The sequence below is a fragment of the Myotis lucifugus genome, unplaced genomic scaffold, assembly GCF_000147115.1.
Source record: "Myotis lucifugus unplaced genomic scaffold, Myoluc2.0 scaffold_80, whole genome shotgun sequence".
Classification (NCBI taxonomy): Eukaryota; Metazoa; Chordata; class Mammalia; order Chiroptera; family Vespertilionidae; genus Myotis; species Myotis lucifugus.
The window spans coordinates 2,544,406-2,558,439 of record NW_005871128.1 but is presented as its reverse complement, the minus strand read 5'-3'; the positions used below and the strand labels follow the sequence as shown (position 1 = coordinate 2,558,439).

The 14,034-nt window shown below is 40.5% G+C and overlaps 1 protein-coding gene across 8 annotated transcripts in view; it reads left to right on the top strand.

Annotated features, from left to right (window-relative positions):
* The window catches only part of DST (dystonin), a 421,009-nt gene that overhangs the window by 212,230 nt on the left and 194,745 nt on the right, over window positions 1-14,034 (top strand). For all 8 annotated transcript variants that reach the window (XR_002829777.1, XM_023755570.1, XM_023755569.1 and 5 more), the window contains exon 9: window positions 11,905-12,071. Coding sequence is in view for 7 of the 8 variants with exons in the window: in XM_023755570.1 (XP_023611338.1) it covers window positions 11,905-12,071 (167 nt within the window). In the remaining variant the exon portion in view is untranslated. The remainder of the gene's footprint in view (window positions 1-11,904; window positions 12,072-14,034) is intronic.

The window sequence follows — 14,034 nt, the reverse complement described above, 5'->3', positions numbered from 1 at the left end:
TTCAAAATATTTAACAGAGCACTTCTTTCTTTCCTTTGGACCAAAATCGTTCTGCATAAGTAGAGTAGGCTGCCACCTTTCATCCCTCCCCCCGCCCCCCCCAGCTCACTCACCCTCTCACTATTTCTTCAGCAAATGTTTACTGAAAATTATGTGTCAAACATTATATTCCTCTAATTCCATAATTAGCTTAAAATTTTGAAATTTTTGTCCACCTGTAGGAACAGAAATAGCCCCTGGGAGGAACTAAATTCTATTCTTTTTTTAAAAAATATCTTTATTGTTGAGGTTATTTTAGATGTTAACGCCCCCCCCCCCCCAATTGCCCTCCTCCACCCTGGGTCCCACCTCACCCCAGGCCTTCACTACCCTATTGTCTGAGTCCCTAGGTAATGCATATATGCATATAAGATCTTTGGTTAATCTCTTCCCACCTCTCCTTCCCCCTTCCCTCTGAAATTCCTCAGTCTGTTTCCATGCCTCTGGTTCTATTTTATTCATCTGTTTATTTTGTTCATTAGACTCCTTGTTCATTTATTTTGATTTTTAGATTCAATTGTTGATAAATACGTATTTATTGCCATTTTATTGTTCATATTTCTTTATCTTTCCCCCCCTCTTCTTCTTAAAGAAGACCCTTCAACATTTCATGTAATACTGGTTTGGAGGTGATGAACTCCTTTAGCTTTCTCTTATCTGTGAAGCTCTTTATCTGACCTTCAATTCTAAATGAGAGCTTTGCTGGGTAGAGTAATTTTGGTTGTAGATCCTTGCTTTTCATCAGTTTGAATATTTCTTGCCATTCCCTTCTGACTTGCAAAGTTTAGCTAATATTGGTTGTTTACACCTTAGTACAGATACATTTCAAAAGCATTACTGGTAGGAGCTCTGGTATGAGAGGGGAAGAAAACATAATGCCAGGGACAAGGCCAGGTGATGCCTTTTTGTGGCCTATGTGTGTGAAGCCATTTTCTTTTTCTGAAGAATCTGAACTTGGATTCGGAGACCTAAGTCCATACCCCAGGCCCCCTACTAGTGTGCTATGATGCCCTGGACAAACCACATCACCTTTTTCAGTCTAAGCTGTTCACCAGTGGGATGAGGGAGTTTACCAAATGGCTTTGTGTTCTTTTGGTTTGAGCTCCTTTGGTTCCTTAATCCTTCACTGTATCTATAGCCTGCTCTAAACTAATATCTTAGTTCTCCTAACTTTGGAGATACTGCCTTTGCCAATGTTACACATACATTATTTACTTATATATTAAATGAAAAATTTGCAGTAATATTGGCTACAATTTTATAATACATCATCTGTGTATTACACCATGTGCTCACCACCCGAAGTCTAGTCTCCTTTCATCACCATATATTTGACTCACTTTACCTTCCTCATTCTCTTTCCATACCCCTTCCCTTCTGATAATCATCATCCTACTGTTGTCCTTATCTATGAAGTTTTTAAAAAAATACATTTTTATTGATTTCAGAGAGGAACAGAGAGGGAGAGAGAAACATCAATGATGAGAGAGGATCATTGATTGGCTGCCTCCTGCATGCCCTACACTGTGGATGAGCCTGTAACTCAGGCATGTGCCCTGACCAGGAGTCGAACCATGACATCCTGGTTCATAGGTCACTACTCAACCTCTGAGCCATGCGGGCTGGGCTTTTTGTTTTGTTTGTTCTTTTGTTGCTTTCTGTTTTACCTCCCACATATGAGTGAAGTCATATGGTTTTTGTCCTTTTCCACATGACTTATTTCCATTAGCATCATACTCAAACAGTAAACTTGATTTAAACTTTTAAATCTTTTCAATACATTATAAGTATTTAATTTTTTTTTTAAAAAAAATAAAATTTTTATTACTTGCCTTACGTAGAATAATGAAATACATACATTTTTTAAAAAAATGTGAATTACATTTTAGGGACTATCTGACTCAACGTTGGAAATTGGCTGTTCCTGTGTAGTCAGCGCATACCAGAACCGTGACAACATCTGTAAAAATAGGGTGTTTCTGTCGCCCAGTTGTCTGGTGGCATTGACTTCACTCACAGGACTTTCACATTTACAGCCTCAGCTGACCAACACAGTGAGGCTGTTGCAATTCATTTAGCAGTAAGTGGGTCACCTAGCAATAAGCTGTGAATGGAATCAGAATGTGCTATGTGAGATGGGACATGTTGGCTGGTCTTCTTTCATCGAAAATACATTTTGAGCTTCTGTACTGTCTCAGATTTATAAAAATTGTTTTAGATAAATGATTCAGATGAAGCTTAGGTTCACTACTTGATATTGGGTTCTCATTGGGTACTCTCTGGGTATGTGCTCTCCTCTGGGCACTTTTGTGTAGTGGTCAGGGTGTTCTGTTATTATTGGAAAGTGAGGTTAACTGGAAACCTTTATTTTTCCAAGATGACAAGGTTTACACCACAGGTTAAAATTCATTCATACCACATGAAAACATGAAAGGTATTTCTCATCTCCCTCTCTCTGTATCTCTCCCCTCTTAGTTAACAGATAGTTTTGAGCACCCAATCTATGCTATGTTGGGCAGAGTATGGGGAGAATGTTCCAAGGGGAGTAGTAACTAGAACAGAAGACGCTAGGAGAGAGGGAACATGTGGTTCACAAGGTTTGAAGTTTATATGATTTGATCATAAAATAGAAAGAGAATGTCTTGAGTCTGGGGAGATCAGCCAAGACTGAACTCAATTACTGTGGCTGTGGAGTAAAGAAAAACCGGAACTGGGAAGTGAGAGTAGAGCAAGACTTGGTGCAATGATAGGAGATTATTACTAATCCAGGCACTGGGGCTTAGTTCCAGAGGATCTCAGATACTCTCTTAGGCCCAGATGTCATTCTAGGCCTATCATGACTGTGTCTTTAACAAAGTCATTGTAAAAGATGTCATTTCCCCCTGTATCCTACCTGAGAGCCTCTCCCACAACACCCTCTACCTTATCCTTTTAGTTCAATGATTAGGGTTTCAATTATTGGTCATTTTCTGAGCTCTCCCAGGAGGGAGAAGGGAAATACATATGTATATAGTAAAATACCAGTGTTGTGTGTAATGGTAGAGACATTGTGGGAAAAAGAGAGGTGAATATATGAAAGAGTTGGAGGGTTTATTTGTTGGTGGTGGCATTGCTTTTTTTCAGGCTGAGGTAAGTTTTCAGTGTCTTGTTTTGTTTTTAATTTTAATTTTAGTTTTGGACCTTGCTTATCTGGAGTGAAAAATTAAAACAGAAATGGAGAATTCTTTGTTCTCAAGGCCCAGAATTCTGAACTATAAAAATGACTTTATATAATTGGGCATCTGGATTCTTTTGTTATGCTCTAAAGGGCTCAATATAATTTTTCTAAAATATAGCCACCAGTTTAATGGGTTGAGGACCTCCTATCCAAATGGTTAGATTTTATTTTATTACCAGGGGGAACAATATTCTTGGAATTACATTTGGAGGACCTGCTTCCTAACATGACCAGACAGTTTTTGAGAATGCCTAATGTTGAGTATTTTTATAGCCCAGAACTGTTTTCTGTAAACAGCTTGTGTCTGGGCTCTGGAAAATATTTGCCCTTGACATAAAAACCTTGAAGATTTTTCTTGCTAATTTAGGCTTCGACTATCTAGGAAGGTGAATACACATAAGTAGAGAGTTGGCAAAATGCAAGTTACCCTTTCTTGCTGTAGCAATGTACTGGCACCACCCTATTCTGGGTTCTGCTGTATGGGGAAGAAATAACATTCCCCCTGTAATTCAAGTGAAATAAAGATTTGGCCTATTCATGAGACCAAAACTATTAGCAAAAAGTATATGAAGATTAGGTGTTTTTCTGTTACAGTACTTTGCTTTAACCAATTCAGTACCATTTTCATGTGGGACTTGAACTTATTGTATCTGATAATAATAAATAATAAAATATTATTTTAGCAGAATCTGTGATAATTTCTGAAATTTCACATTTAAAGCAAATAAGCCAGAAAACAATCAGTGAATTTGCTTATTTAGTTAAAAAGTTAAAGATACTAAGGCAAAATAATTATTTTGATTATATGTAAGCTCCTGAGATGCAGACTAAAACATGATAGTTCATATGAACCTCATATTCCCAAGAGTGAGACTCAGTTCTAGAAGAAGGTAGAAGCTTTGCTGAGCCCAGAATCATTTTAGACCTATCATAATTGGGTCTTAAAAGATGCTGTTGAAATTGAATTTGCATTCATTTGGTTCACATGATAGTATGGTTTTCTTTTCTTTTTTTTTTAAAAATATATTTTATTGATTTTTTACAGAGAGGAAGGGAGAGGGATAGAGAGTTAGAAACATCGATGAGAGAGAAACATCGATCAGCTGCCTCCTGCACACTCCCCACTGGGGATGTGCCCGCAACCAAGGTACATGCCCTTGACCGGAATCGAACCTGGGACCCTTGAGTCCGCAGGCCGATGCTCCATCCACTGAGCCAAACCGGTTAGGGCTGGTTTTCTATAATAGATCTTTATAGCTTAAAGCTTAAGGCAAATGTAGAGAAGACATAGAGCTGACTTGATAAGGGCTGAGGTTTGGCTGGGTGGTTGCAGGGTAAGGGAAAGGTGTGAGGGAGTTGAGGATATTGATTGACGTGTTGGATGTGGTGCAGACCAGGTAGAGAAGGAGGTAAAGATAGAAGAGGGCCCCTAGATTGGACAAAATTGAAAAAGTCAAGGACTCTTGAGATGTTGGCAAAACCAGATAATTGGTTTAACTAGAGTTAGGGAATGAAAGTGCTAGAAAAATGGAAAATTGCTCTCATAAATTAAATATCTGAGGTGGACTTGTTCTGGTTCAAGGTGATGAGATCCAGGATGTGGTATGTGAACAGCTAAAGTAGAGAGGAGATCAAGAACGTAAGGACGAGGTGCTAGCTGGAAAAAGGCACAAACTCAGCCAGGTGCCAAACTGTTGGGATGTGGGAATCATTCCTGAGGAGGGGAAGAAGGTGGTAGTGCAAGAGTGGCCTACAGTGTAAAAATGAGGGCATCACATGCATGGCTAATGAAAACTATTGGCTTTGCCTCATTAGGGAGTTAGAATACATTCGCTCTGCTTGTAGTGCCTGAGACTTGAGTTAATATAGTGGCAGAGACCTGTAGGTTAGTAAAAAGACAGAAACAGTGTAAGGTATTGAAGGTGTAAGAGACTGTGTTCCATGGAATAATATTTCTGGGAAGTTTAGGAATGGTGGCCAGCTGGGTCAGGAGAGATGAAACAGAGGTGTCATAAGGGCATGAGAGGCTCAGTTACAGGAAGGGGTGGTAGTCAACAGTGACCTGGATGTGAGGCATGAGGGCTTCAAGTTTCCAAAAGGAACTCTGGTATAAAGTATTTTGTTTGTTTTTGATGCTAGCTGACAGATTGCTGGTGAGAAGCTTTAAGCAGCAAATACTACAAATAAAATTGTGGTGGGAGAAGCTAACATTTATAGTTTTCTACAATCCAGGCACCGTGTTAACACTTGATGTGGATTATTCCATCCAATCTTTAGAACCACTCAAGGAGTAGAAATTATATGTCATCATTTGAATTTTTAAAATGAGGAAATGGATTTTAGAGAGAATATGTGAATAGCTCTGGATCATAATCCTAATTGGAAAGAAAGAAGTAAAACTGTCACTACTTGTAGAGGACAGGATACTAGATAGAGATAACTCTAAAGATTCCATTAAAAAAAAATACCAGAACTGATCAATGAATTCAGTAAAGTAGTAAGATACAAAATAAATATTCAGAAATCGGTGGCATTTTTATACACCAATGTTGAACTGTCAGAAAGAGAAACTAAGAATACAATCCATTTACAATTGCATCAAAAAAATAAAATTCCTAGGAATAAATTTACCTAAGTAGGCAAAATACCTGTAACTTGGAAAATTATAAGACATTGAAGAAAGTAATGGAAGATACAAATAAATGGAGGCATATACTATGCCCATGGATAGGAAGAATTAATATAGTTAAAATGCCCATACTCCCCAAAGCAATCTATAGATTCAATATAATTCCTATCAAAATACCAATGACGTTTTTCACAGAACTAGAGCAAATAATCCAAAAATGAATCTGGAACCACAAAAGATCTTGTATAGCCACAGAAATCTTGAGAAAGAAGAACAAAGAAGATATATCACACTACCTGATATAAAACTATACTACAAGGCTATAGTATCAAAACAACATGGTACTGACAAAAATAAACACAGATCAATGGAACAGAATAGAGATCCCTCAGAAATAAACCCACACCTATATGGCCAATTAATATATGACAAGGGAGGCAAGAACGTACAGTGGGGTAAAGACAGTCTATTCAATACATTGTATTGGAAAAATTGGACAGATACATGCAAATAAATGAAACTAGACTACCTTCTTACACCATATGCAAGAATAAACTCAAAATGGATAAAGACTTAAATGTAAAACTCAAAACCATAAAGTCCTAGAAGAAAACATAGGCAGTAAAAACTCTAACATTTCTCTTAGCAATATTTTTTTTTGCTATATCTTCTTGGGCAAGGGAAACAAAAGAAAACATAAAGAAATGGGATTACATAAAATTAAAAAGGTTTTGCACAGCAAAGGAAACCATTAACAAAACAGAAAGATAACCTACTGAATGGGGGAAGATATTTGCCAATGATACATCTCACAAAAGGGGTTAATATTCAAAATTTATAAAGAACTCATACAACTCAACATAAAAACACACAAAATAATCCAATTAAATAGTGGGCAGAACTGAATAGATACTTCTTCAAAGATGACATGCAGGTGACCAATCTATATATATAACGCTAATATGCAAATAGACTGAACGGAAGTACAACCGAACAACTGGTTGCTATGACGTGCACTGACCACCAGGGGGGGTGGGATGGTGGAGCAGGTGAGCGGGGGTGGGGTGAGGGGGACAGATCAAGGCAGAGCACTGGTCACTGTCATCGGGGCGAGCCTCTGGTGGTTACTGAAAATTCTTTGTTCCTGCGCACCCTCGCACCTGCTGCTGGTGCCAGGCCTGCTCGCACCCACTGCCGGCGCCTGGCACCGGCCCCGATTGCTTGGCGCCATCAGCAGGTGCAAGTGGCAGCTGCCGGCCCCGATTGCCCCTGAGGGCTTCTCCACCTCCCCCTGCTTCTGAGGGGTGATTGGGGCCAGCAGCTGCCACTAGCACCTGCTGCTGGCACCTGCCACAATTGCTCTGCACCGTCAGCAGGTGCGAGTGGGGCCGGCGCCATCACTGCATGGGAGCAGTGGCAGCAGGAGCGGGGCTGCTGGCAAACAAGGGAACGAGGGCTGCAGCGGGAGAAGCTAGGTGGGGGCTCGGAGAATGGGCTGAGACCCGCCCCTGTGCCCACTGCAGCCTCGTGGCCCACAGTTCCTTTCAAGGTGCACAAATTCATGCACTGAGCCCTTAGTAGACATCTGAAAAGATGCTCAATGTCAGTAATCATCAGAGAAATGCAAATTAAAACCACAGTGAGATATCACCTCATACCTGTCAGAATGGCTGTCATCCATAAATCAACAAACAACAAGTGTTGACTAGGATATGGAGAAAAGGGAACCCTCATCCACTGTTGGTGGGAATGTAGATTGGTGCAGTCACTATGGAAAGCAGTATGGCGATACCTCAAAAAATTAAAAAGGGAACTGCCTTATGACCCAGTGATTCCACTTCTGGCTATATTTCCAAAGAAACCCAAAACACTAATTTGAAAGAATATGTGCACCTCTGTGTTCATTGCAGAGTTATTTACAATAGCCAAGATATGGAAGCAACTCAAGTGCCCATCAATAGACAAGTGGATTAAGAAGATGTGATACACATATACACTGGAGTATTACTTGGCCGTAAAAAGAATGAAATTACCATTTGCATATGGATGGACCTAGGGCAGGGGTGGGCAAACTTTTTGACTCAAGGGCCACAATGGGTTCTTAAACTGGACCGGAGGGCCGGAACAAAAGCATGGATGGAGTGTTTGTGTGAACTAATATAAATTCAAAGTAAACATCATTACATAAAAGGGTACGGTCTTTTTTTTTTTTTAGTTTTATTCATTTCAAACGGGCCGGACCCGCGGGCCGTAGTTTGTCCACGGCTGACCTAGGGGGTATTATTTCCTAAATGAAATCAGTCAGACAGAGAAAGACAAATACCATGTGGTTTCACTTACATCTGGAATCTAATGAACGAAATAAACAAACAAGCAAAATAGAAACAGACTCATAGATACAGAGAACAGATGGATGGCTGACAGAGGAGAGTGGATTTGGGGGCTTGATAGAAAGGTAAAGGGATTAAGAAGTTACAAATTGGTAGTGACAAAATAATCATGGGGATGTAAAGTATTGCATAAGGACTATTGGGTGGGCCACTTTGACAAGTATATGACTGTCTAACTGCTATGCTGTACACCTGAAAGTAATACAAAGTAATATTGAATGTCAACTGTAATTGAAAAATGAAATTAAAAAAATTGTTAACTGTTGGCCAATGGGATATGAACCCAGGCAGCATGAATTGAAATCCTCTCTCTCGTCATCACTGTAGTGCCTCCAGGACTTGACGGAAGGAGTCTTGACTACTTCCTAGGGCCCAACCTGACCTGCTATTGCTGGAGGATTCGGGCTGTCTTGCTGATTTTATATCAAGGGTCATGAATAACAAGAGCAGATTTACAATCTTTAGCATTTGTTATTTTTTTGGCTGCATGGTGTCGCAAACAGTTTGATTTAGTCCCATAGATAGTGGCTAATGGTACAGTATATTTGTTGGGGGAGGGGTTGGGTGGGAGAGTGGAGGGATTGAGCAAAAAAGAAAAAAGAGAGAAAAAACTCATGGACAGGCATAACAGTGTGGTGACTGTTGTGGGGAGAGGAGAGGCGGAGGAGGGTATCAGAGTGTAAATGGAGATGGAAGAAGACTCGACCTGGAGGTGGTGAACACACAATACAGTATACAGAATTGTGCACCTGAAACCTGTATAATTTCGTTAACCAGTGTCACCCCCATACATTCAATAAAAAGGAAAAAAATAAAAAATACCTTACATCTCCACGTGGGGATAATCTTAAGCTAATTGGATATAACAGGAGAATATGAAAATGTGTGAGTGTTAGTAGTCTTTGATATATTAAAGTTTGGTTCCTAACGTGCTTAAATAGGCATTTTTAAAGTATAGCCTTTTAAATAGTGTATGCATGTCTAACACTAAATTTGTGTGTGTGTAACAATCCGAAATCCATCTATTAGCAGCTTATTTAATAAGAATATGTGATTTTCTCTTGGTTTGTATTCAGACTATTTTCAGACTTCTAAACGTTTCCTCCTTTGATATCGTTCCTCCAGTAAAATGCTGTTTAGGGCTTGAATCTATTAAACGTAAATTGGTACCTTGCAGTTGGAATTTACCAACTTCCCTTGTTACTAGGTAATTACTTTAGTGACTGAACTGGCATGGAATGTTCTACCCAGGAGGAAATAGCCTCCCCCTTCCCAGCTATCTCCTTTTTCTTTATATAGCCATAAATACCACCCAGGTAGCTCTGCATTGCAAGGTTCCCCAAGGCAGTGATTTTATAACTTGCAAAGGTTAAGAGGGACTTGTGGAATTTTACCTAGAGCCTCGACTTTTTCATTTGCAGTTTCCTAGGTTAGTTTCCCTGAGCCCTCCTGTTTATAGATTTTGATTATTTTGATGCAGCAAATTTAAAAGCTTTATCTTGGAGAGAATTGGGAGAACAACAGAGCCAATGTTGTGCTTCTCCCTTTGTCATAAAGACTAATAATCAAAACAGTAAAATAGCTGACATGTCGAGCCTGCACTTACTACACGCCAGGCATTACACTGTGCTCACTTGTTGAATTCTCACAACACAGTGTAATAATTATTACCATGATTCTTTCAGAAGCAACTAAGTCATTTGAACATGTAAGTGGTGGAGGTGGGATTTAATCTTACACAATGTGCTTGAAAGGTTCCTAGCATAATTTTAATCCAGAATATCAGTTGGATGTTGGGCAGAAAAATATCGGTGACTTTTTGAGTTCTTTTTGTCCACATTAGAAAAAAAGACAGAGCCCTGGTGGTGTGGCTCAGTTGGTTGGAGCATCATCCCGTGCACCAGGAAATCATGGGTTTGATTCCTGGTCCGAGCACATGCCTAGGTTGTGGGTTCGATCCCTGGTTGGGGTGCATTATGGGATGCGACTCACCGATGTTTCTCACATCAATGTTTGTCTTACATCAGTGTTTCTCTGTCTCTGTTTCTCTCTCTGGCCCCCGCCTCTCTTCTCTCTCGCTTTTCCTTCCTCCTTCTTTAGAAAATAAACTAGAAAAAAAGAAAAGACATTCCTTCTATATATCCTATATAATGTGTTCACGAACCTAGTTCTTTTCCATGCTACTGATGTTAACACAGACTCCTAGGAAAGATGATGAAACTCCTGCCACTTGTCCAGGAGCACGTCTCTGCTGTGGCTGTGAGTGGAGCTCCACGGGGCGTAGCTGCCTCTGCTGAGTGCTGGAGAAAGACAGTGCGGCTGTCATCTCCAAGTCCTGGTGGTAGGGGCTGCCAAGCCGACTGTGGCCTTCAACTGCTGCAGCCTGCTTGCCCTAGGTCCCTGGGTTGGTCACGCCTCTGGCTCTTGTGGCAGCTGGGAGAAATAAAGGGCTTCCTGTTGGAGCTTGGCATTGCCACGGGACTAAAGGCTTTCTTTAGTCTTTTGTGTGTGTTTTTTTCAAATTCTCTCCTTTCAGTTGCTCGATTGTGCCTATTTTGACCTCTGACTTCTGTGTTGTATTTATAATCTCATAGTAACACTTTACACTGAAAAAATCTTAAATATTATCTGCTTCTACCTCCTACTTCCTCATTTATAGATGAAGAAGCTGACTCACAGACATGAAATGAATTATTCTAAGCCATGGGACTGGTGGCCAGGATAGAAGCCAATCTTGTGACTCTAGTGATTTTTTTTTTTCCTCCTGTTGCTAAGTGACTTGTACCTCCCTATGTCTTGTTTCCAGTCTCTTATTTGCTCGTCCTGATCCTGGCTTGCTGGCCTGTCTTCCTGACCCCTTGGCTTTGTGTCCTGCACTGGATGAGGGAACAGTTGTTTGTTGATGTTAATCCCAGCTTTGGAATTACTGTGTGACCCCTGCTAAAGTCTCTTGGTGCCTTAATGTCATTATCAGCAGATTAAGGAGGAACCTTACAAAGAGGTCCTTAAGAAAATAGAAGTCATGTGAGCTGGTGACCTGTTTTTTATTATTTAATGGAAGAGAATTTTAGAAAATTGAATGAAAACAAAAAAGTATAGGTAAAAAAACATCAGGTGTTAAAGGTTTCATGTTGAGTAGGCTGAGCAAGGACTCATACTATAATGAAAGAACCTTTAGGCCAAGTTGTTATGTAATGTAGTTCATTGGAGAGGGTACTGTTTAGCCATCTTTGCACAATATCTGTTGGATCAAATTCTGCGCTGCAGGTGGTAATGTAGATTATTTGTACGTTTTACTTTTGATCCCTTTAAACTTGGAAAAACATTTGCTTGAGTTGTTTTAACAGATCTGATTAATCAAGAGGAATGTAGATTTCTTTTTAATGTTGTGACATTTGGGTATAACAAAAAAAACTAGATGCTTAGGTTTAATCCAACTTTTTCAGTTTATTAAATTCTTTGAAACCCAGTTTCCCTAGATATAAATGGGGGAAATAGACCTAGCTTACAAGTGAGAGTTATGAGGATTAAGTAAAACAGCACTAGCACAGTGCTTGGTACATAGTAGGTTCTTTATCTGAGTTAGCTTCCCTTTTTCCTAATGATTGAACACTTTCCTTTGTGTTTAGATATCTGATATCCATGTTACTGGAGAGTCAGAGGATATGTCTGCGAAAGAGAGATTGCTGCTCTGGACACAGCAGGCAACAGAGGGTTATGCTGGCATACGGTGCGAAAATTTCACTACCTGCTGGAGAGATGGAAAGCTGTTTAATGCCATCATTCATAAATACAGGTATGGAATCTGTGGGATTTTTTTCCTTAGAAAAATATGAGTTTCTTTCATTTCCACATTTAAAAATAACCTTTTATTATTACAGAAGCAATATAGGTGTGTGGCAGAAAATTAGAAAATACAGACGAGTAAAAGTAAAAACATGACATTCCCACCACTCAGAGATCTCCCCTCTAAGCTTGGTGTGCACACGCAGGCACATATTACATAGCTGTAATATGTCTTTGGTTTGTGCCAGTAATCTAGCAGATAGTGAGCTCTGATATGTAGAATTTACAGGTAGGTGACCAAGTTTGTGTATATAGAGAACTGATGAGTAATAATAAGACAAAGGTTTAGTTCAGGCTTAGAGCTCACAAATTTCCAAATTATAGTCTCCTAGTCTAGTTACTCTAGTGAGTAGCTCTGTTTAACAGTGGCCAATTTAGGAATGGTAAAAACACTTTTCTGCTGAGAATTAGTAACAACTAAGTCCAAGTTAACACTTACCTAGCACTTACTAAGTCCCAGGCTCTATCCTAAGCAGTTTACATATATTAATTCATTTAATCCTCACCACAGCCCTAAGGGAATGTTGTCACCCCCAGTTAACAGAAAGAAACTGAGACACAGAGTAACCCTTGCTAAAAGTCACACAGCCAGCAAAGGGCCAACTTGGGATTCAGACCTAGGCACTCTGGCTCTTGAGTTCATGCTTATCTACACTAATAAAAGAGAAACATGGTAATTAGCGTACGACCGCTACCCTTTTCATTGGCTAATCAGTGAGTATATGCAAATTAACTGTCAGCCAAGATGGCGGCCGGCAGCCAGGCAGCTGGAAGCGAACATGAGGCTTGCCTGCTGCAGTGAAGGAGGACTCCAACGTTCCCTGCCTCACTTGCCGGCCTCTCAGCTGCAACTCTAAGCAAATATGTACTATGTTGCAAATAAGAAGCTAAACAAAACCCCAGAAACCGGCTTTCATTCAGCCGGGCTTTAGCAACATTGTATCGATGTTTTCAGCAGCGAGGCCTCAGAGCTAAAGCTGGCCCAGAATAAAAAAAAAAAAAAAGAAAACAAAGAGCAGTTGGAAGCTTCAGTCACTCGCTTCCGGAAAACAGCCCTCAGCCCCTCACCCAGACTGGCCAGGCACCCCAGTGGGGACCCCCACCCTGATCCAGGACACCCTTCAGGGCAAACCAGCCAGCCCCTACTCATGCACCAGGCCTTTATCCTATATAGTAAAAGGGTAATATGCCTCCCGGCACCGGGATCAGCGGAGCAGCGAGGCTCCCGCCACCAGGATCAGCGTGACAGGGGGCAGCGCCCAAATCCCCTGATTGCCCTGCGGCTCTGTGTGTGACAGGGGGGAGCTCCCCAATCCCCTGATCGCCCTGCGGCTCTGTGTGTGACAGGGGGCGGGGCCACAACCTCCCTATCTGCCCTGCTCTGTGCCTGATAGGGGGGAGCTCCCCAATCCCCTGATTGCCCTGCGGCTCTGTGTGTGACAGGGTGCGGCGGCCCCATACAAAACAACCATTTATATTTTTGATATTTATTTTATATATTTAAATGACATTTAACAAAGAAAAATCAACCAAAAAAATGAGTTTGCATGTCACCTTTTTTCTTGTTTTACATATTATCGCTATCATTGTTTTAGAGGTTCTTATGTCAATAGGAAACAGCAATGGAACCAGAAATGAAATTATAGAATACAACCATGGGTTGTACATGAGGCACATGGGGTCTCGTAGATGCATTCGCTTGTAATCTGGCGAAGATGAGTTAAACTCATGTGAGCTTTTCGCTTAGATTAATGATGGAAGGCGTTGCGTACATTGTTGTGGACTCGAGTCATTTAGGGAGAGAGTATTGCTTACCTTTTTATAAGAGTGGGTGTGTTCATGAGATTATTGCATGTTAGGAAGATATAGCGTAGTTCCGAATATTCTCAGGTCGATTCCTCGAAATAAGTAGA